Below are 22437 nucleotides of genomic sequence, written 5' to 3'. Positions count from 1 at the left end.
GGTCTGGACCAAGCTTCTTCATGGTCAGGCCTTGAAACTATAGTGACCAGGCGCGTAGGAGTTATAGGAGGCCGGTATAGGGCTTCAATGGCCTTGGAAGCCATGGATTCTGGCAATTTTAGTGTGGAAGCATAGGGAGGCGGCTAAGGTTTGAGAGGGGAGTTGAGAGAGAATTGAGAGAGAGGAGGGGGTTTGAAGGTGGCTACAGGTGCAAATGACTAGGGTTTGGGGGGTAGGTCGAGATTAATTTAGGAAAGGTTAAATGGTGGCCACGACCTGGATTGAATGGGGATCCGGGCGGGTTATTCAAACGGGTTGTGGGTCGGGTAAATTTAGGATTTGGGCTGGGTAATTAGGTTTGATATTGGGTTCAATTAGGGGTTCAAATCTTGCCAAAATTGAAATACAAATGGGCTATCATTTAAATAGTCATGTTTCCCTTATTTATTTTATAAAAAATAGTAAAATAATTTCCAAAAATAAATTGAAAGCACTAAAATGATTAATAATACATAATTATAACATTAAAAATACTGAAGTTAATTTTGTAAATATAAATACAATTAAATCTTAAAAGAGGTCAATATTGCAATTATATGCAATTTAGATTTAAAAATGACAAATAAATTCGTAAAAAATATGCAAAAAATTATGTTAGCTATATTTTAGTGTAAATATGAGAATCCAATAAATGACTCACCAAAATGATAATTTTGGGAATAATTATTGGGTTTTTCTTGCTAAAATAGGGCAATAAATTGATTTAAAATCCTTAAAAATTAAGAGAAAAAAATATTAAAACCTTGGGACATACTTACATATGCATATACATGTTATTTTGAAAGATATTTTGTACATAAAAATACAGAGAAAAATTGGGTACTCGGCGGCAACGCAAGTCTGTAAGCCACCTCTCCCACTCGATCAAGAATCTCAAAAGGACCAATAAATCTAGGGCTAAGCTTGCCCTTCTTTCCAAATCTCATCACACCCTTCATAGGCGACACCCAACACCCGCTCGCCGACCATGAATGCCACATCAAGAACCTTACGGTCAGCATAACTCTTTTGCCTCGAATAAGCTGTACGAAGTCTATCCTGAATGATCCTGACCTTGTCCAAAGCATCTTGTACTATATCCGCACCCAACAACCGAGCCTCTCCCGGCTCAAACCATCTGACCGGCGATCGACACCGCCTGCCATATAAAGCCTCATAAGGAGCCATTTGGATGCTCGACTAGTAGCTGTTGCTATAGGCAAACTCCACTAAAGGCATGAACTGATCCCACGAGCCTCCAAAGTCAATGACACAAGCTCGGAGCATATCCTCCAAAATCTGAATAGTGCGCTCGGACTGCCCGTCCGTCTGAGGATGAAATTTTGTGCTCAACTCAATCTGTGTGCTCAACTCACGCTGAACTGCTCTCCAGGAATGTGAGGTAAACTGTGTACCTCGGTCCGAAATGATAGACACGGGCACACCGTGAAGACAAACAATCTCCCGGATATAGATCTCAGCTAACCTCTCGAAAGAATAGGAGACTGCCACAGGAATGAAATGTGCTAACTTGGTCAGCCTATCAACAATAACTCACACTGCATTGAACTTCCTCTGAGTCTATGGGAGTCCAACAACGAAGTCCATAGTGATCCGCTCCCACTTCCATTCAGGAATCTCAATCTTCTGGAACAAACCACCAGGTCTCTAATGCTCATACTTTACCTGCTGACAATTCAAACATCGAGCCACATATGCAACAATATCCTTCTTCATCCTCCTCCACCAATAATGCTGCCACAAATCCTGATACATCTTAGCGGCACCCGGATGAATAGAGTACTGGGAGATATGGGCCTCCTCTAAAATCAACTCTCGAAGCCCATCCACATTACGTATACAAACTCGATCCTGCAGACTCAAAACTCCATCATCTCCTAATGTAACCTGCTTGGCACCACCGTGCTGCACCGTGTCCCTAAGGACACACAAATGAGGATCATCATAATGCCGATCTCGAATACTCTCCAATAAAGAAGAATGAGCGACTGTGCAAGCCAACACACGACTGGGCTCAGAAACATCCAACCTGATGAACTGATTGGTCAAAGCCTGAACATCCAAAGCAAGCAGTCTCTCACCGACCGGACTATACGCAAGACTGCCCATACTGGCTGACTTCCTACTCAAGGCATCGGCCACCACATTGGCCTTCCCCAGATGATATAAAATGGTGATAGCATAGTCTTTCAATAGCTCCAACCACCTTCTCTTCCTCAAATTTAGCTCCTTCTGCTTGAACAAATACTGTAGACTCTTGTAATCCGTGAACACCTCACATGACATGTCATACAGATATGCCTCCAAATCTTCAGCGCGTGAACAATGTCTGCCAACTCTAAATCATGAACTGGATAATTATTCCCATGAATCTTCAACTCCCGTGAAGTATAAGCAATGACCTTGCCATCCTGTATCAACACTGCACCAAGTCCAATACGAGATGCATCACAATAAACTATATATGGCCTTGAACCTGTGGGCAAAACCAACACTTGCGCTGTAGTCAAATCTGTCTTGAGCTTTTGAAAGCTCGCCTCACACTCGTCCGACCACCTGAACTAGGCTCCCTTCTAGGTCAACCTGGTCATCGGGGCTGCAATAGATGAAAATCACTTCACAAACCGACGGTAATAGACTGCCAAACCCAAAAAACTCCAGATCTCTATAGCTAACGCGGGTCTAAGCCAGTTCTTGACTGCCTCTATCTTCTTCGGATCCACCTAAATACCATTTGCTGAAACTACGTGACCCAAGAATGCAACTGAACTCAACCAGAACTCACACTTCGAAAACTTAGTATACAACTGACTATCTCTCAAAGTCTGAAGAACCACTCTCAGATGTTGCTCAAGCTCCTCCCGGCTGCGGGAATAGAACAAAATATCATCAATGAAGACTATCACGAATGAATCTAAGTAAGGCTTGAACACTCGATTCATCAAATCCATAAAAGCTACTGGGACATTTGTCAACCCAAATGACATCACCAAGAACTCATAATGCCCGTACCGAGTGCGAAAAGCTATCTTAGGGACATCAGATGCCCGAATCCTCAACTGATGGTAGCTAAATCTCAAGTCAATCTTTGAAAATACCTTGGCACCCTGAAGCTGATCAAACAAATCATCAATCCTCGGCAATGGATACTTATTCTTTATTATAACCTTGTTCAACTGTCGGTAATCTATACACATCCTCATCGATATGTCCTTCTTCTTAACAAACAACACTGCGCACCCCAAGGCGAGACACTAGGTCTAATAAAGCCCTTATCAAGCAAGTCTTGCAGCTGCTCCTTCAATTCTATTAACTCTGGCGGGGCCATATGATATGGCGGAATAGAAATGGGCTGAGTGCCCGGGGCCAAATCAATGCAGAAGTCGATATCCCTATCGGGTGGCATACCCGGCAGATCTGAAGGAAAAAACCTCTGGAAACTCACGAACAACAGGCACATAATCCATAGAAGGGACCTCAGCACTAGAATCACAGACATATGCCAAATAATAAAACACTCCTTCTCGACCATACGCCGAGCCTTCATATATGAGGTAACACTACGAGTAAAATGTCCAGAAGTCCCTCTCCACTCTAAACGAGGCAACCCCGACAAGGCTAAGGTCACAGTCTTGGCATGACAGTCCAAGATAGCGTAGTAAGGTGATAACCAGACCATTCCCAATATGACATCAAAATCAACCATATCCAACAGTAACAAATCTACTTAGGTCTCTACACCCCCAATCACAACTATACAAGAACGATGAACACGATCTACCACAATAAATTACCCACCGGTGTAGACACATATACAGGAGCACTCAAAGAATCACTAGGCATGATCAAATATAGTGCAAAATAAGATGACACATAGGAGTATGTAGACCTTGGATCAAATAGTACTGAAACATCCTTACTACAAACCAGAACGGTACCTGTGATAACTGCATCGGAGGCCTCAGCCTCAGGCTTGGTTGGAAGAGCATAACATTGAAGCTAGGCCTCACCAATCTGAACTACATCTTTGGGATAGCCTCATGTTGGCTGGACTCTACATCTAGCAGCCTGAGCTCCACCTCTAATACCTCTACCTCCACCTCTAGCACCTCTCCCTCCACCTTTAGTTGGCTGAGAGGGCTGTGGAACACTCGGTGCCTGAACCATGGCATGGGAACCCTGATGCTGAGAGTTGATCGATGCTCGAGGGCAAAATCTAGCAATATGCCTCATATCGCCACAAGTATAACAAGCCCTCGGCTGCTGAGACTGCTGACCCTGACGGCCTAAATACTCATACTGAAAACTCTGTAGTGGAGGTGCATTGATAGGGGTTGGCGGTGCACTGTAGGGCAACTGATCGAAATACTGCATATGAGAACCATAGCCACCTGGAGCACCGTGAGAAGCCTAAAGTGCTGAATGAAACGGCCTGGGAAGATGGCCCCTACCAAAAGAATCCCTACCTCCAGACGAGGCACCACTTAACCTACTAGAATGACGAGGTCTCTTGTTAGACCCCTGACCACCCTCCTGTGACAAAACCATCTCAACTCTCCTGGCCACATTGGCCGCATCCTAAAAAGAAATCTCACTCCCCCGTCTCCTTATCCATCTACAATCGAATAGACTGAACGAGTCCCTCAATGAACCTCTCCCCTCTCTCTCTCTCAGTGGGAAGTATAAGAAGAGCATGACGTGCTAAGTCAATAAATCTGGTCTCGTACTGAGTAACGGTCATAAAACCCTGCTGGAGATGCTCGAGCTGCCTCCGATATTTCTCCCTCTGAGTGATAGGAAGAAACTTCTCCAGACATAGCTGAGAAAACTGATCCCAAGTCAAAGCTGGTGACCCAGCTGGTCTAGCCAAACAATAATATCTCCACCAACTCTTGGCGGATCCAGATAAGCGAAAAGCAGCAAAGTTAACCCCATTGGTCTCCACTATCCCCATGTTCCTGAGAACCTCATGACAGTTGTCTAAATAATCTTGGGGATCCTCAAAAGATGCACCATTGAAAATAGCAGTGAAGAGCTTGGTGAACCTGTCCAATCTCCACAAGGCATCAGTAGATAAAGCTGCTCAATCACCAGTCTGAGCTACCACACCCGATTGAACTGCTCAAACTGGCTGAGCTGCTGGAGTCTGGAACTGGGGAGCCATCTGCTCCGGAGTGCGGGTAGCGAGAGTCTGTGCTCCTCCCCTAGCCTGAGAGACGGCTGGTGCTACTGGAAGTAAGCCTGCTTGGGTGACACTTTCCATAAGTCCCACTACACGGACCAGAGTATCCTGGAGTACTGGGGTAGCAATGAACCCCTCTAGGACCTGAGATGGGCCCACCGGAACTGCCTGGGTCGGAACCTAATCATCAAACTCAACCTGAGGCTCCGCCGCTGGTGCAGCTGCTCTGGGCTGAGCTTTGCCCCTACCTTGGCCTCTAGCACGGCCTTGGCCTCGGCCACTGCCCCTCATGGGAGCACTGCTAGGGGCTTGGGCTGCTGATCAGTGGATGAGGAAGCGCGTGTTCTCTCCATTTGCGAAAGAACAGAGTAGAAATTCAATTAGCATTGAGAAACCAAATAGCACGACAGAAAAGAATAGATGTGAAGTTTTTCCTAACTTTGTAGCCTCTAGGGATAAATACAAACGTCTCCGTATGGATCCCTCAAACTCTACTAAGCTTGTCCGTGAATTGTGAGACCTAAGTAACCTAAAGCTTTGATACCAACTTGTCACGACCCAGATTTTCCACCCTCGGGAGTCGTATTGGCACCTACTGGTGAAAGCTAGGCAAGCCAATTAGTCCAATTATTTAACCATTTTCATTTTTAATCCCTTAGCAATTCCAAAACAACACAACAAAAGCAGCAGAAATAGTGATAACAAAAACAATGCGGAAAATGAAATTGGATAATTTAGATTAATACAAACTGCGGAAGTCTAAGTACAACTCTACCCAGATTTTGGTGTCACAATGTCACGGACCATCTATGAATACTACAAATAAAGTCTGAATAGAAATACACGAATCTATCTCTGAATAAGTAAAAACAGAAGGAAATGATAGAAAGAGATGCCAAGGCCTGCGGATGCCTACAGGACTACCTCGGGTCACCTGAATGGACTGAAGGCAGCCACCTCATTGCGGTCCAAAAGCTGCAGCACCAGGATCTGCACACAGTGCAGAGTGTAGTATCAACACAACCGACCCCATGTGCTTGCAAGTGCCTAGCCTAACCTCGGCGAAGTAGTGACGAGGCTAGGACATGACTACCAAATAAACCTGTGCAGTTAAATCATATACATCGGAAAATAAAGGCAGAAATGTACAGTTAAGGATAGGATGGGAAACATGTTGTGGGGGTCATCAAGTAATAACAGAAGAACATCAGATAAATATAAGGAACATCAAAGTTCAATTATTAATAAGAATCAGAAATAAAAAACAAGTGCACGACATCACCCTTCGTGCTTTTACTTTCGTCATCACCATAAAATCAATAAAATCAGCACGGTATCACCCTTCGTGCTTTTACCTCACATAATCATGGCACAGAATGATCCTTCGTGCATTATCACTTATATCATGGCACGGAATTGTACATCGTGCGGCACGGCATCACCTTTCATGCTTTTACCTCACAATATCGACACGACATCACCCTTTGTGCATTAACACTCTCAAAAATCATACACGGCATCACCCTTCGTGTTTTACACTCTTCCTCACCCCAAGCAATAATCACAAAGCAATTTGGGCAAGGGAATCAATAATATTTCAATAAAATCCCAGCAAGGGAACAATAGCATAACAACAATATCCCGGCAAGAGAAACAATATCATGAATAATAACGTCCCGGCAAGGGAGATAATATCAAAAATAATAACATCCCGGCAAAGGAGACAATATTATAAACCTCTTCTCTTTTCCTCAATTTCTTCACAACTCATTTCTCAACTTGAGCCAACGCTCTACAATGATCAATTACCAACAATACTTCCACACATCTTGTTCAATAATAGAAATCATCATATAAAGCATGAACAATACGAAACAGAGTCACATTAGTCATAGTATAAGACTCACGGGCATGCTTGATACCAACGTATAGATACTCGTCACCATGCCTATACGTTGTACCCAACAATTAACACATAGCAAATAAGACCCGACTCTTAATCCCTCAAGCTAAGGTTAGACCAAACACTTACCTCGATGTCACGAACACAATTCAAGCCTCAACTACCGCTTTACCTCTTGTTTCCACCACCAATTTGCTTGTGTCTAGCACAATTTACTTAACGATATCAATAAATGCTAAATGAATCAATTCTAATGCATGAAAATAGGTTTTCTAAAGTTTTTTCCAAAAAGTCAAAATTAACCCCTGGCCCACATGGTCAAAACCCGAGATTCAAACCAAAACCCGATTACCCATTCACCTACGAATCCAAATATATAATTTGTTTTGAAATCGAACCTCAAATCAAGGTCCAAATCCCCAAAATTTGAAAAACCTAAGTTCTACCCAAAACACCCAATTTCCCCCATGAAAACTCTTGATTTTGAGTTGAAATTATGTGAAAAGATATTAAAGATTGAAGAAAATGAGTTAGAAATGACTTACAATCGATTTGGAAGGGTAGTTGTCTTTGAAAAATCGCCCAAAGGTGTTTTTGGTTTGAGAGGGTCTGAAAAATGGGAAATTTTCGGCTAAGTTATGATTTAGCAGGTTGCAGATGTCACAATTGCGACCAATTGCGAACCCTTTCAAAACCTGCTGACTTCGCAAATGCGAAGACTATGTCGCCTTTGCGACCTTGAAGGAATCCGGTCACCTTCGCATTTGCAAGGGACCCTTCGCATTTGCGATAAATGGGTCACATTTGCGACCAAGGCCTGCCGAGGCTTGGTTCGCATTTGCGACGCCTATGTCGCAATTACCAAGCCTGAGAACTTTGCAATTGCGAAGCCTGATCTCGCAATTGCGAGATCAGAGGCCTGGGCAAAAATACCAGATACCAGTACTTGATCCTAAGTCCAATTTCACTCCGTGGTCTATCCAAAACTCACCCGAGCCCTCGGAGTTCCAAACCAAACATGCACACTAATCTAAAAACATCATACGGACTTGCTCGTGCAATCAAATCTTTAAAATAATATCAACAACTACGAATTAAACCCCAAATTCATGAAATTATTCAAGAACACCAAAATTTCCAATTTCTCAACTTTAAGTCCGTTTTATACCAAACCAATTCCGATCTTTACCAAATTTTACAGATTCAACCTAATTATTATTTCAAACTTGGATCGGGCTCCAAAACCTAAATACGGGCTCGATATCATCAATTTCAAACATCTTTCATTTCCAAAAATTCTTATATATTTTAGAAAATAATTTTCTTTAAAAATTCATTTCTCGGGCTTGGTGCCTCGGAATTCGATTCCGGGCATATGCCGAAGTCCCAAATTTTACTACGGACCCTATGAGACCGTCAGATCACGGGTCCGGGTTCGTTTACCAAGGATGTTGACCAAAGTCAATTTTATTTAATTTTAAAAGCAAATTCCCTTATTTCACTTAATTTTCACATAAAAGCTTTCCGAAAATGCGCCCTTGCAAATCGAGGTGAGACAAAAAGAGGTATTTAAGGCCTCAGATCATAGAAAAAGGTCATCACAGGTCATCCAGAGCATCATTTGGATTAGTTGGGTTAACTTGAGCAACATGACTTGGGGGTGTATCATCATCCAATTGCATTTCATCTAAATCTATTTCCCGCTCATCTTCTTCATTTATAGTTGGATTACCATAAAGGTTGTTCATATATTCATCGTCTACGCATTCACCACCACCAACATTATGCACATATTGACTATCCGTAAATTGTAATAAAATATTATCTCTATCAAGAATATGAGTAGGTGGAGGGCGGGTAAGGGGTTTGAGTAGGGGAGGTCGGGGAATTAGAGGAGGAATAGATTGACCACTAGATTCACCGCTCTTGGATTTTCCCTTATTTTTACTAAATATTTTTTTAAGGAATATGCCATCTTAATTATAATTATACAAAGTGATTAATAAAACAAACAAAAATATAATATTAAAACTAAAGAGTTGGAACGAGTTTACCGGATTGACGAACAACTTGTTGAAATTAATTATTGTTGAAGATTTGAAGACTTGGGTACTTCAATTCACCAACTTCACAATTTTTCACACAAGTTGCAACAACAAAGTAACCAATTTTAGAAGAATATTAGAGAGAGATTGAGAGAGATGGTGAAGAAAAATGAAAGAATGAGGAGATATTTATAGTTGAAAATAGGAAAAAAAATATAATTATAAAAAGTTTGGGGTTAAAATAAAGTTGGGGGGGGGGGAGGGGTTTAAATGGCTATTTTATAAATAGCCAAGGACCATTTTGGCACTCATAACGGCTATTTTTTCAATAGCCAACTGTCAGATTTTTAGAAGAATTTTTTTAAAAATTATAGTCGTTGGGCCCGTTTAGGACCGTTTGAGACCGGTTGAATCAACCCACTTAGGAGCCGGTCCCGGGCCCAAACAGTCCCGGTCCTAATGGGCTTCGCGTGTGAACCGGTCCACATGGGCCTCAAACCCCTCGGTCCCGGGCTTAAACGGGTAGGTCATTTTAGGCCCACTACCCATGTGGGCTCGTGGGCCTGAGCAGGGCCTAACCGACCCACTTGCCACCCTTAAATTATAGATATAGATATTTTTTTAAAATTTAAAAGTAAAAGGGTATAACTGTGCGATTTTAAAATACAAGGGTGTAGCCGCAATTGACTCAAAATACAAGAGTGCCCTAGAAAATTTCAGAGCCTCTTTCTCTGTCTCTCGCCGTTTCCCCAAATTTTCTTCTGCTAATCAGCCGCTGCTCCTCTCATCTAACCCTTGCTTTTGTTCCTCTCAGCTTTGAATACTTTGTTACCGGTAAGTATTCCTTTCTTCTTCTTCTTCTTCTTCTTATTTTCTTTCGGAATTTTCCCCGCGCACCTTCGTATTTTTTATATTTGATTCATCTTGTTCTCTCATCTATCAGAGATTTCTCTGCTTCTTCTTGTTTGTGTTTGAAAGAATTTATTTATGCATTGATTTTTTTGCGTGAAGACTAGGAAATTAGGGTTTTGGTTTATTTAAATAGTTGCAGGCATCCTCTTTCTTATTCTAGGGATTTTCCTTAATTTTCCGATAATCTTAATCTTTGCGTTACTGATCCTTATGCCTTTGAACCACACGAGCCCTTATTGTGTTTGGTTTGTTAAGATTAAGAAGTATAAAAGCTAATGCCATAACTAAAAGATTTGGAAGTTGTAATTTTAGACTTTGTTTAAAAAATTTATAAGAAATTTGTCATGCTTAATTTATCTAGACAATATGTAACGTGTCTTTTCAAGCATGTGTCTTAATATTTGCGCCTTCTGAATTGAATTAGTATATCCTATGCAAATAGCTGTTGACCCTGTTAAAACAGATGAACAGCTAAAGGAGAATGAATAAGTTGCTTTAAACTCGTCATTATAAATGCACTCTGTGTGAAAACAGGTGCTCAATTATATCTTCTTGTGTAGTAGGAGCAATTTTTAGCCTTTTTCTTAAGTCATGATAATCAGTTATTAGAAAATAAATTGTACATAGTTTATCAACCAGTGTTGTGAAGAGCATGAAGCGAGTAAAAGCGACAAGCCCCTTTTCACTTAAAGCGAGAAGCGAAGCGCTCACTTTTTTGAAGTGAAGCTAGAGCCTAACGTGACGAGGGGTAAAGCTTGTGCTTTAGGCCCCCAAATTTGGGGGTCCCCATTTTTAAAAATAATAGGATTATAGGTATTTTAAAAAATAATATTTAGTACTTTTAATATAAAAGTAGAGTTTTTTAAATATAAAAGGAAATAGAGCTCTTTAGATATGTAAGTAAAGTAATAATTTGACATATTTAAAAGTGGGTAGATGAATAATTTTTTCAACGTTTTAGGTTGACTCCTTCATTAGATAATGTATAAAAAATTTACTCTCCCTTCTTTGATATGTCTAAGTCAATCTTTCTTTTCCCCAATCTCTTCATATTTCAGAAACCCTACATATTTTTTGTCTTTCTTTTAATATTCTTGCTCACCTTCTTTGTCCAAGATTTCATTACTCACTTTCTTTCTTCAAGATTTCATTAGCTCCACCGTTCAACAATACTTTTAAGCATTCAATAGTTCTATTTTTTTATTGCTCTATAAAATCTTATCGATTAACAATATCTCAAGAAAGATTAAATGAGTTGGTTATATTATTAATTGGATAAGAATAATTAGAGAAAATCGATTATAAAAAAGATTATTAAAAACTTTGTATTTCAAAAAGCTAGAAGAATAGACTTCAAATGAAACCATATATATTAGTATAACTTTCTTTTAAATATTTAGGCCTCATATTAAACTTTGGCTTTAGGCCCCGCATATCCTTGAGCCAACCCTGAGTAAAGCGGAACTTAAAAAAAAATACTAAAATAAATATTAGATATATTCTTTTGGTGCCATTAAATATTAGCATAGATGCATCGGTTAGGAGGTGTGAGCGGTTGACTTTGACAGGTACGAGAAGAGGCAGAGAGCGGCCTAAGAAGTATTGGGGCGAGGTGATCAGGAAGGACATGACGCGACTTCAGATTTCCGAGGACATGGCTCTTGATAGGATCATGTGGAGGTCGAGCATTAGGATGGTAGGTTAAGGGGGTAGTCGAGAGTTCTTCCCTCTTTGTACCGGGTAGTCTGATAGAGTTTCGTGTAGGTTTGTTAGCGGTCTATGTTGTGTTCACCTTGTTGTTTTGCATAGTTTTGTGTTATTGTCCTTTCACTTCTTTGTTGTTATTATCTTTCTTTTGGCATCTTTTGTTGTTACCTGCCTTTTCCCTTATTTCTTTTCTGATATTATTGTGCTTCCTGTTGAGCCGAGAGTCTCTCGGAAACAGCCTCTCTACTCTTTATCGGGGTAGGGGTAAGGTCTGCATACACTCTACTCTCCCCAGACCTCACTAGTGGGATTTTACTGGGTATGTTGTTGTTTTGGTGCCATTAAAATAACAACTTAAGAATTTGCAAAAAAAATCCGTTTCTTAAGTTCATGAACTTCCAACTTGCAACCAAGCGTCCAATTCAAGCCTAACCAATCCAGATTCCAACCAAATTTTGCACACAAGATCCAAATAACATAACAAACCTATACCATGTTCCAAAATAACAATCCGATTCCGATATCATTGAAGTCAACCCCCGGTCAAACCTATGAACTCCCAAACCTATAAATTACCAACTTTCGGCAAATAGAGCTGAATCACCCTAGGAACCTCCAAATCCAATTCGAAACACATGCCTAAGTCCAAAATCACCATACGAACCTATTGGGCTAATCAAAATACCAATCCGAGGTCATCTACTCAAAAGTCAAACCTTGGTCAACTCTTACAATTTAAGCTTCCAAAATGAGACTAAGTGTTCGATTCACTTTCAAACCTTCCTGAAGCCAAACCAACCACCCCGCAAGTCATAAAACCACAAACACACAGGCGGAAAACATCAAATAGGGGATCGGGGCTCAAATACACAAAACGACTGGCCGGGTTGTTATCACAAAACAATTTTAACTAAGTTGGGACTACTTAAGAATCATTTCTATTTTCTTTCTAGAGTACTAATTAGTGAACCACATCTAAATGTGTTACAACTTGTTAGGCAGAACAGCAAAAATGCCTCAAGCACAAAATTTGTTGAAAATAAGACCAGCAAGTTCATCATGTCCACGTCTTTAAATCATAATTGAGATAGGCCTTTGTAGCTGATGATCTGAAGTAAACAGTGAGGCACAGACCCAAAAGGTCAACTCAGGACCTGAAGTAAGAATCCATTGCAATGCTCTTGCGACAAAATTAATGCCTGACAATTTTTTCTCATCAATAAAAAGATCCTACCTAATGTTACTGCCGATTTCAATATACGCTTTCGTAATTTTTTTTCCAGAAACTTTAGCCCACTAGGATAAATTGTCTGCCTTTCTTACTTTCTTCACTTCTTTGTCTCACACTATGTTCTCTATTATCTTTCAATAAACATTGAAGGCGTGCAAACTGCAAAGATCACAGAGCATTTATGTTCCTGTTGATATGAATATCTGCCTTTATTTTTTTTGTTTTTCTACGTTTATACCACTGGTCTAAAGATAATACTGATTTGAATGTCTGCATTGATAATTTGTTCCCACTCGGCCAAATTTGCCACCGATAATTCATATTCTTTAGATGTATGCCTAATGCCTTTGTTTCAATTGATGCAGGATGGATAGGGTTTGCATCTATATTGCTTACAATGGAAAATGGACTACAGATAACAAGTATTTGTATCATGAGATCAAATTAATTCTTGTGAATGATGGAATAACGTTTGAAGATCTTGTCGAAAAGATTTTTCAGGTCCTAAAACTGAAAAGGGGTGAGGTTCAACCAACTATTTGGTTTGACACGAATCTAGAAACAAGCATAGGGATGCTAGTGACAAACGACGAGGAAGTTACTACTTGCATCTACTTGCTGAAAAATGATCCAAATTTCAAAACTTCCCGTTTCATTGTTGATATGGCGGAAAGGAACTCTTTGTCAGCAAGGTATTCAAAAACCGAAGAAGTCAATATTGTACAACACGAGGAAATGCAGATTGACAGAGATGAGGCATTGATACCGGTTGAGCCAATAACGGAGTTTGAATCTCTGGAAACAAAAGAAAAATCTGTGGACACGGCACAATCAACGCATGGTATGAAACTAAGAAAAAGGTCCCTACCCAGAAAAGTAATAAAAAAAAGAAAAAGGTCGAGGAGTAAAAGAAATGATTGGCCAACAGTGGTTTTGGGAGGAAATGCTTCATTGGATGAAATAGCTGTGGGATCGCTGTTTGAGAACAAAGAAAGTTTGAAGAAATGTTTCACAAATAGTGCAATTCAATACCACTTCAAATTCAAGACCGTCAGATCGACCAAAAAAAGGTATTATCTGAAGTGTTATGATGACAATTGCAGTTGGTATTTGCATGCTTCACGGGTCCGTGATTCTGCATTATTCAAGATTTCGAAGTATGTAGAAGACCATAGTTGCTCTGCTGATGTGCTTCAGCCTGACCAACAACGGCACGCAACATCCAGGGTCATATCCGATTATATCCGTGAGCTTCTACCTGAATATGAAACAGAGATGACACCAAATTTTGTGAAGGAAGAAATGAGAAAGAGATTTGGGCTGAACATTAGTTACCACAAAGCATGGCGATCAATACAATTAGCTTTTGGTGTGACAAAAGGAAGTCCAGAACAGAACAATGAATTGCTTCCCTCTGAATCCGAACAGAACAATGAATTGCTTGTATCTGAACCATACAAGGAATTGCTTCCCTCTGAACCAGAACAGAACAATGAGTTGCTTATGCCTGAACCACAACAGAAGAATGACTTGCTTCCGTCTGAACCGGAACAGAACAACGACTTGCTTATGTCTGAACCAGAACGCAACAATGAATTGCTTCCGTCTGAACCAGAACAGAACAGTGAATTGCTTATGTCTGAACCAGAACAGAAAATTGAGTTGCTTCCGTCTGAACTAGAACAGGAGAATGACTTGCTGATGTCTGAACCAGAACAGAACAATGAATTGCTTGTGTCTATACCAGAACAGAACAATGCATTGCTTCCATCTGAACTAGAACAGAACAATGCATTGCTTCCATCTGAACCAGAACAGAACAATGAATTGCTTCCGTCTGAACCATTACGGAACAATGAATTGATTCCATCTGAAGAAAGAAACCCAGGAAGGGATGATCAGGCCGTTTTAGCATAGGCTAAGTGTAGAGCGCCATGTATTGTTCTCCAAACCTGGACAACTGAGAGATGCTATTGGTCTTCATGCCAGGGACTCTAAAAATTTATATCGTAGTTATTCTGGCACGGTACTCTAGATTTAACTGATGTACAAAGGAAGTCTGGTCAGTTTCAGTTTCTTAGGTTTATTATGTTTCCTTCTTAATATTTGTAGTTTGACAGAATATGTTTCTGGCACATGCTTTCTCCTTCCCTTGCTTTAGATGTAGATATTATTTTGGCGTTTTTTCTATTTTTTTTCGAGACCAATGTTAGTAGTATTATTTATGCTATGATCTTTGTTGTCCTTAACTTCCAAGTTACATACAGCTATTCATAGTATCGAAATTCAAGTTATTTGAAGTCAGGGAAGAAAAGATGTAAGAAACGTAGCACTACAAGTTAATTGTGGATTCTTTGGCTTCTCTCGTCTGCTTTATTGAAGCTAGAATTACTGTGTATTGAGACCGAGAAACGTTCTCATATAAGAAAGCTGTGTAAAGTTGCTATTTTCCACCATTATTTTCTCTATGGAAGAAGAGAGTAAAATTATCTATATCTTATGAGTTAAAGATAAACTGTTTACATCACGGAGTGTGGTCCCTTTTTTGGATCTAGCATGATTGTGGGTGCTTGCGCACTAAGATACATCTTTTTGTTTTGTAAATGGAAAGAGATGTTCTTTTTGGCCAAATTACTACTGCTAATGTGCCTTTGTGGTCTTTTCTTCATTTAGGAGATCTCTTTAGAAGTTTTCGCTGATTTCTTTTAAAGATTGTTTCTATGTATTAAATATTGTTGGGCAGATGAGACTTCTTTCTTGGTAAAATTTTCATGTGGCACTCAGTTTTGCGTTACCTATTAGATTTGAATCTACTTTAAAAAAAAGTTCAACTAAAAATAAAATGAGTATTATCACTTTTGACCCACGCCAGAAACTATTTACATTCGGTAGCCTAAAAAGGAATCTCATCCATGTCATGAATTTTGAATTCTGGAAAAGACAAGTTACTAAATTTTGGATAAATTATTTATACACATTAAATAAATTTTTAACACAAATACCGAGCTAAACCTAGAGAACCCGCAAGTAAAACTGTTGCTCCACCCCTCGCGTAAACCCACATGAAAAAGAGTTGCTATATTTTCAAGCTAGCTCACATGAAACAAAGCATTGAATCCAAATGTTTACACTACTTTGATACCATATAAAATCAACTTTGGACATGGACCAGATTTTACCCTATCATACAATAACTTTGATACTACAATGGAACCTTCAATCATAGAGATCACTTCCTGCTTATACATTTTTACACAAAGGCCAGATCTAATGCTATATAATATAAGAAAATAAAACCTAAATGACCTAGTCACTAGATGGTGACTTTAACTGCCAAAGAGAACAAGAGGATATTGTCAAGAGTTCAGCATAGTGTTAATACACCAGATCGATACAAGAATAGGCGACTGAGCCAGCAGTTTCAAGAGATGACTGGCTCTTCTTGCATAAGAAGTTCTTGAAAAGCAGTTCCCGAAATCTTGCCTGCATGACTCGTTCAGTGGTCCATTTCCTCAACAAAATACCATCATGGTAATACCGAAATTCATGTTTTCACCCATTTGGATATGTGTACTTTCATATTTCACCTATTTGACCCAGGTCGTTTGATCTTCGCTTTGGTAACCTCCTGCATATCAGAACGCTCAATGAAATTAATAATTATAAATTCGAATAGTGAAGGTTAAGCACTCTCCAACACAAACTGTTGGCTGGGAGATTCATGCAGGTTTTGTTTCTTAAAACAAATAGCATTGGAGGTGAGATTTGCTAAACAGTTCTAGTTGGCTAACTGATGTCATTTGGACAACACAAATGCTTTTACTAGCTTGCAGATTTCTTTCAAACTTTTAAGTACTTTAGCGGTTTGCATGTCATATTTTGAAAGACCAAAATTGATATGAAAACCGGATTTTTAATCATTTCAATGCAAATACAACAACAACAACAACAACAACAACAACAACAACAACAACAACAACGACGACGACCCAGTAAAATCCCACAAGTGGGGTCTGGGGAGGGTAATGTGTACGCAGACCTTACTTCTACCCGAAGGGTAGAGAGGCTGTTTCCGTAAACCAGATAATTCAGTATATACTTTCTTTTTCATTTGTTTGTAACTTTGTTTATATTTCAGTATAGGCTTTCCTTTATCACAATTAAGTAATTCCAATTGACTAGTCAAGATATAGGAAAGGTTTCACTGGTGGAAACCATAAGAAAGATGATTTGACATATTCTAATACTGAAAGTAAAAGATACTCTCTCTGTCCCATTTTATGTGAAGGTATTTGACTGCACAGAGTTTAAGAAAGAAAGACTTTTGAAAAATTTGTGGTCTAAAAGAAGCCACAAATATTTGTGTGGCTATACATCATCTCATTAAAGGTAATAAAGGAAGTTAAAGTTAAATTGCTTTTAAATTATAAATGTGCCATTCTTTTTTGGGTCAGACTAAAAAGGAAAGTATACTACATAAAATGGAAATAGAGGAGTAACTCATAAATGAATAGTTTGTTCCAGAGAAATCACGTCAATGCTAAATTTATTCAACAATATGAAGGAAGGCTGCTGCATATCTCTTCGAGTACTTGCGACGCAGAACTTTCTGTTTTAAGGGAAAAGGTAAAGCAAAACCGAGACAAGAGATAAAAGTGGAAAGTAGGTCAACTATATTAGATTAGAGAAATTAGAACTAAAAACATGGGGGCCAGATTTTGTAATACCTCTTTCCATTTATCAGCTGATCTATCAGTTCTCGAGCCCGTAGACGCTCTGATAGAATTCACCTTTTTCTTCACCATGCCACCATCTTTAGGTGCCCTGCTCCAAATGTATTGCAACTTTAAAACTGATTAGTGGGATTGAACGTAATTGAGGCATAGTAACTATGCGAATGTATATGTTTAATTCTCTCAACCTAGGGCTAGAAGTTTTACAGAAGTGTGTTTGGAAAGTTACTGGGAGAGTTACCAAGATTTATTAATTGAAGGGTTTGTAGAGCAGGATCCAAAGGGGAGTGCTAAATGAAGTTCTCATTCAACAACTTTCAATTCACAAGTACCACAGAATAATAACTGATGAAAATTCTTCCCTACAGACTTACTCCTGCAGTCACCTTAGCAATTTCACAATACCGCCCCAGGACCATTTTAGAAGGGAAAATGTAATACACAATAATAAGCTAAAGAGATGCAAGGAAGGAAACAACCTACATGAAAATTTGGTCGAGAAGGTAGATCCCTCTAAACAGAATGATGACTCCATCTACAACCTTATTTGAACTACTCTCTGTTTGTTTAGGGGGAGGGGATGGATAGGAGTAGATGTAAGATTTTAAGAATAAATAAGATAAAGAAGGTCCCAGTGACCCCTCATTGAGTATGGTTCAATGGACGGCTTGAATTTCAGACAGCATAATCCCTCCCCTAAGGGGCAGGGGGCAGTACTGATGAATGTTTCAAATGGTTAAAAAGGAAAAAGAAAGAAAATTCAACAATCCACTGTTGCAATAATATAAGGAGGAAAAAAATCCGGCAGCTCCCTTTAAAATTCAAGAAATAACAGAAAGCATTGACTATAATGGGAAGGATCCCGAAACAATCTCTGAGATCTTACCCTGATGACAAATAAGCCGAACGAGCCCCCGATTGGCCTTTTAGAGTGATTTCCTTATTCGGCATCTTCCTTAATCTGTCATTGGGTAACATAGTTACTTGCATGTATGAGATCTAGTTTCCCTAATTGACTGGCAACATCTGCCGAAATAATAGAATAAAATGAAATTCATAGAATTCTTGCCTCCAGCTAAATTTTTCCAAATGGAGATGCTGTCATGCAGTGTTATCAGAGGCGAGTAAAAACCAAGAAGTGCCAGCTGGGGCTTTAAGCGCAAAACACAATTACATTGCGAGTTTTAGTGAAGAAAAGCACAGATGAAGGAAAGAACAAAATATATATGCAATGCAAACACTAACACATTTCCTCCTACATCACTTCTGTAGCAAGTCAGCTAATCTAGTCAATCACTGAATATGAAACTTGTACAGAAACAAAATCTTCAGTCTCGTGGCCAACAAAATCAGGTCTTCTTCATCGTTCATTTTATGGTAAGGAGTGTGCCGTGTCATTCGTTTGGCACAGGAAACCCCAATTGTGGTATAAATGCGTCCCTCCCCCAGGATCCCTCCAGAAAAGAAGTGCAAAGCCCTTTTAAGATAAGATTGGAGCCTGATACATATGTCAATTTGCCTAAAGAAAATTTTTGAGGCCACTCAGTTAATTTGCACAAGACTCATATACATAGAATAATTATGCTAAACAATTTGTAGGTAGGCAGTCAAAAGAAACCAGTATGTGTTACCTATACAAGCTAGTCAAAGAAGCAATTGAATTACCTTTCACTCTCCTTCTGATGAGTCAGAGAAGTTGAAATTTTCTGCTCGGATTCCTTTGACAACGCCTAACCAAACAAATGGAAACCAACAGCTAAATACTTGGTGAAACATTAAGGCATTCTACATGGAAAAAAAAAATATGTTTGAATGTTGAACCTGGTCTTGTCCACCATATGTCATATCTCCGGTAGATCTTCCTTGGCTAAAACTGTTCTGGAAAGCCCTAAATGCTCGCTTTACAATATCCTTGTCCCCCATCTTCTCCATGATTAAAGATTTTCTCATTGTAGTATTAGAAGCTGTAGAATTTGCGGAACTCAAACTCAGAGACATGTGTAATGATGTCGGAGCTGCTCTCTTGCTCTCTAGTACAGGAGAATTTTTACTCCTTTGCATTGTTGCACCGTTCAACTTTTTGTTCGAGGATTGAGAAGGCGTTGCACCATTCAACTTTTTGTTTGACGATTGAGAAGGTGACGACGCAAATGACCCAGGAACAACTTTCTTTCGTTGTGCCAAAGGAGTATTATTACTTCTTTGAGTTGACGTTCCACTCACTTTCTTCACTGATGGTTGAGATGGAGTAATGACCTTAGAAGTTGATGCTTGCGTAGATGTTGGAATGAAAATTCTTGCGGATTTTGTCACAGGTGATGTCAGTTTCTTCTTTGTTCCAGCGGATACCCGATCCTCCACAGTGTGTACCTGAACATAAAGAAGAAACACTTCATAAATAACAGGAAAGAGATATAATAGGAACTAGGATCAATCACTTGAAGTACCAATAGCCAGAAAAGTTCCAACATATCACCTTTCGAGGTGCAATCTTTACATTTGCCTTAGGGGTTTTGCTTTTCTTAAACGAGGATTTTCGTGCTTCAGAATCCGCTTGTGGAATCTCTACTACACTATCTTGACATTCTTTTTCAGGATTCCATTCTTCAACCTTACGAACTTCTTCTTGATCACATGTTCCCAAAATAGTTTCTTCCTTAGGTTTAGTAACCAATGAGCTATCACATTCCACATCAATGGTAATATCCTCCTTCGATTCATCGACTCCCGATACAGTTCCTTCCTTAACTTCAGTAACCAATGAGCTAACACACTCTTTATCAACAGAAATATCTTCTTTTGACTCATCAATTCCCGATATAGTTAGTTCCTTAGCATTGGTAAGTAATAAGTTATCACATTCCAAATCAACAGTAGTATCTGCCTTTGGCTCATCAACTTCATCACTAGTCTTCAAATCTTTCACCAACATTTTCTGCTCACCATTGGATGAACTGAAATCACCATCAGAAACATGAGGTTCCGTTTCCTTTTCTACTTGTTGTGTTTCCTCCTCTAATTGCTCCAACTTCTTAGCAGCAATCTTCTTGTAATGTGCTTCGAAATATGCCTTCTTCTAAGCTACTGATCCAGGTGTCGAACACTTCTCAACTTCTTCAAGATACTTGTTAGGGGAGAAAGATGACCATTTCTCCCAAGAAAGTGCATCATTCTCAAACCTTCCAAATGAAACTGATACTTCAAGTCTAGGACCAGATACAACTGACTCACCCATCTGCTCATTAAAACACAAATCTATACTTCATCAATAAACTCAAACAAGAATCACAATGACAACTCACTAAGGCTTAAAATAAGATCTAAGAGGATCATTGAATCAATAAACAACAACAGCAAAAACCCAGTATAATCCCACAAGTGGGGTTTGGGGAGGCTTACCCCTGCCCTCGACTCAAGGCAAGATGCAAATAGAGCAGTAGAACAAGCATTAACAACAACAAGATCATTGAATCAATAATTATCAACAAATATAGCATACTCAAAGAAACATTATTTGAAAAAAAATTCCAAAAATAGGCTACTTTTAACTGATCAAAGAACAGAAATATTGTACCTTGTGCTTGACAGCAGGAGTTTGCACAATGGATTCACCCATCAATCTACAAAGCTACCACAAGATTTCGCACAATACACATATCATGGCCTGTGAAAAATAAGCAAATTGAAGAAATTGAGGTAAGAAATATGAAGTTACAAGTCCATGTGCTGTGTTTTCTACTGTTACTTATGCATTATCCATACTGTTTTTTTACAGTTATTTTTTTAAGGGAAAAAAAGAGAATTTTTTTTGTCAGTTTATGGATCTATTGGAAACTGCTAAAGATCAAAGCTTTAATCATCACAAGATTGACATATTATGAAAATGAAACAAAAACACTAAAGTTGCATATAATTCTCACGATAAGTACAAAAAGTCGTGTATCATCTTTTTACTGCAAGCCCCTCTTTCTGGAGACACAAACAAAAGTTGTAAAGTTGCAATCTTTGATAAGAAAAATGACCAAAAGTAAGAAAAAGATTGACACATTATAGTACCAAATACATTATTAGGTTGGTGTTGAAAATCTTGAAAAGATTTGTGATAATAACATAATGACAAATCTAACAATAAAGTTGAAAATAATTATGAAAAATTTAAAAAGGGGTCTTACCTAAAATACAATTAAATTCAAAGGGCATGGAAAGAGACGGGTAAAGAAGATAATGATCAGATTGGGCATGAGGAAGAAGATAGAGAGAAGTAAAAGAGGCCCACTGAAAGAAGAAACAGCGAGAAAGTACAGAAGAGAGTGAAGAAAGCGTGATGTGATGATGGTATGAATCTTCAAAGGGCAATGGAGGCGCCTTAGGACACGTGGGGCCTTCCTATTTAGTACACTACATGACTCGTTTGGACAATCTTTTAGATAAGTTATTTGTTGGAGAAGCACGCACTGTCCCGGACCCCATGTAGGATAATACTGTGTATATTATTATTGTTGTTGTGTTATAAATAAAATTTTATTTATGGTGAATGTCTATATTTAGATAGATTTTAGGGTTTATTACTTCGTGGCTAAGTCATTATCTCCCTATAAATAGAGGGTTCTATTCCACTGTAATCATCCCAAAAATCAATAAGAATTCTCTCTCTACTTTTCTCT

General features: G+C 39.1%; 2 protein-coding genes across 5 annotated transcripts; one reads left to right on the top strand and one right to left on the bottom strand.

Annotated features, from left to right (window-relative positions):
• The first annotated feature begins 9858 nt into the window (after nucleotides 1-9858).
• On the top strand, nucleotides 9859-15344 carry LOC107803380 (uncharacterized). Of its 2 annotated transcripts, XM_075240545.1 has the most exons (3): nucleotides 9881-10024; nucleotides 11671-11798; nucleotides 13406-15344. In XM_075240545.1, exon 3 carries the CDS (start codon nucleotides 13407-13409, stop codon nucleotides 14955-14957), a length of 1551 nt encoding a protein of 516 aa, XP_075096646.1. In that variant the 5' UTR covers nucleotides 9881-10024; nucleotides 11671-11798; nucleotide 13406; the 3' UTR covers nucleotides 14958-15344. The 2 variants fall into 2 exon arrangements, with proteins under 2 accessions (XP_016482568.2, XP_075096646.1); XM_016627082.2 differs by lacking the exon at nucleotides 11671-11798 and having other exon boundaries at nucleotides 9859-10024.
• A 777-nt stretch (nucleotides 15345-16121) lies between these two features.
• Nucleotides 16122-22136, bottom strand: LOC107803378 (uncharacterized). 3 transcript variants are annotated; one of them, XR_012703731.1, is made up of 9 exons: nucleotides 21946-22136; nucleotides 21348-21437; nucleotides 20250-21008; nucleotides 19595-20143; nucleotides 19439-19503; nucleotides 18843-18924; nucleotides 18660-18734; nucleotides 17768-17864; nucleotides 16122-16668 (listed from the first exon to the last, which is right to left on the bottom strand). XR_012703731.1 is itself a non-coding variant. In XM_016627079.2 (8 exons), exons 3-8 carry the CDS (start codon nucleotides 20703-20705, stop codon nucleotides 16624-16626), a joined length of 1287 nt encoding a protein of 428 aa, XP_016482565.2. In that variant the 5' UTR covers nucleotides 20706-21008; nucleotides 21348-21437; nucleotides 21946-22136; the 3' UTR covers nucleotides 16122-16623. The 3 variants fall into 3 exon arrangements, 2 of the variants coding, with proteins under 2 accessions (XP_016482565.2, XP_016482564.2); XM_016627079.2 differs by lacking the exon at nucleotides 18843-18924; XM_016627078.2 differs by lacking the exons at nucleotides 18843-18924; nucleotides 21946-22136 and adding an exon at nucleotides 21694-21853.
• Between the last annotated feature and the right edge of the window lie 301 nt (nucleotides 22137-22437).

This window comes from Nicotiana tabacum, chromosome 20, assembly GCF_000715075.1.
Source record: "Nicotiana tabacum cultivar K326 chromosome 20, ASM71507v2, whole genome shotgun sequence".
Classification (NCBI taxonomy): domain Eukaryota; kingdom Viridiplantae; phylum Streptophyta; class Magnoliopsida; order Solanales; family Solanaceae; genus Nicotiana; species Nicotiana tabacum.
This window is presented reverse-complemented; position numbering and strand designations above follow the sequence as displayed.

Excerpts from the sequence above, each read along its gene's own strand:
- LOC107803380 (XM_016627082.2), top strand. The coding sequence starts at position 13,407 with ATGGATAGGGTTTGCATCTATATTGCTTACAATGGAAAATGGACTACA.
- LOC107803378 (XM_016627079.2), bottom strand. The coding sequence starts at position 20,705 with ATGTTGGTGAAAGATTTGAAGACTAGTGATGAAGTTGATGAGCCAAAG. Across the intron at positions 17,865-18,659 it reads TCGGCTTATTTGTCATCAGG|GGCACCTAAAGATGGTGGCA; the intron begins GTAAGATCTCAG and ends CATTTGGAGCAG. Across the intron at positions 16,669-17,767 it reads CAGCTGATAAATGGAAAGAG|GAGGTTACCAAAGCGAAGAT; the intron begins GTATTACAAAAT and ends TCTGATATGCAG.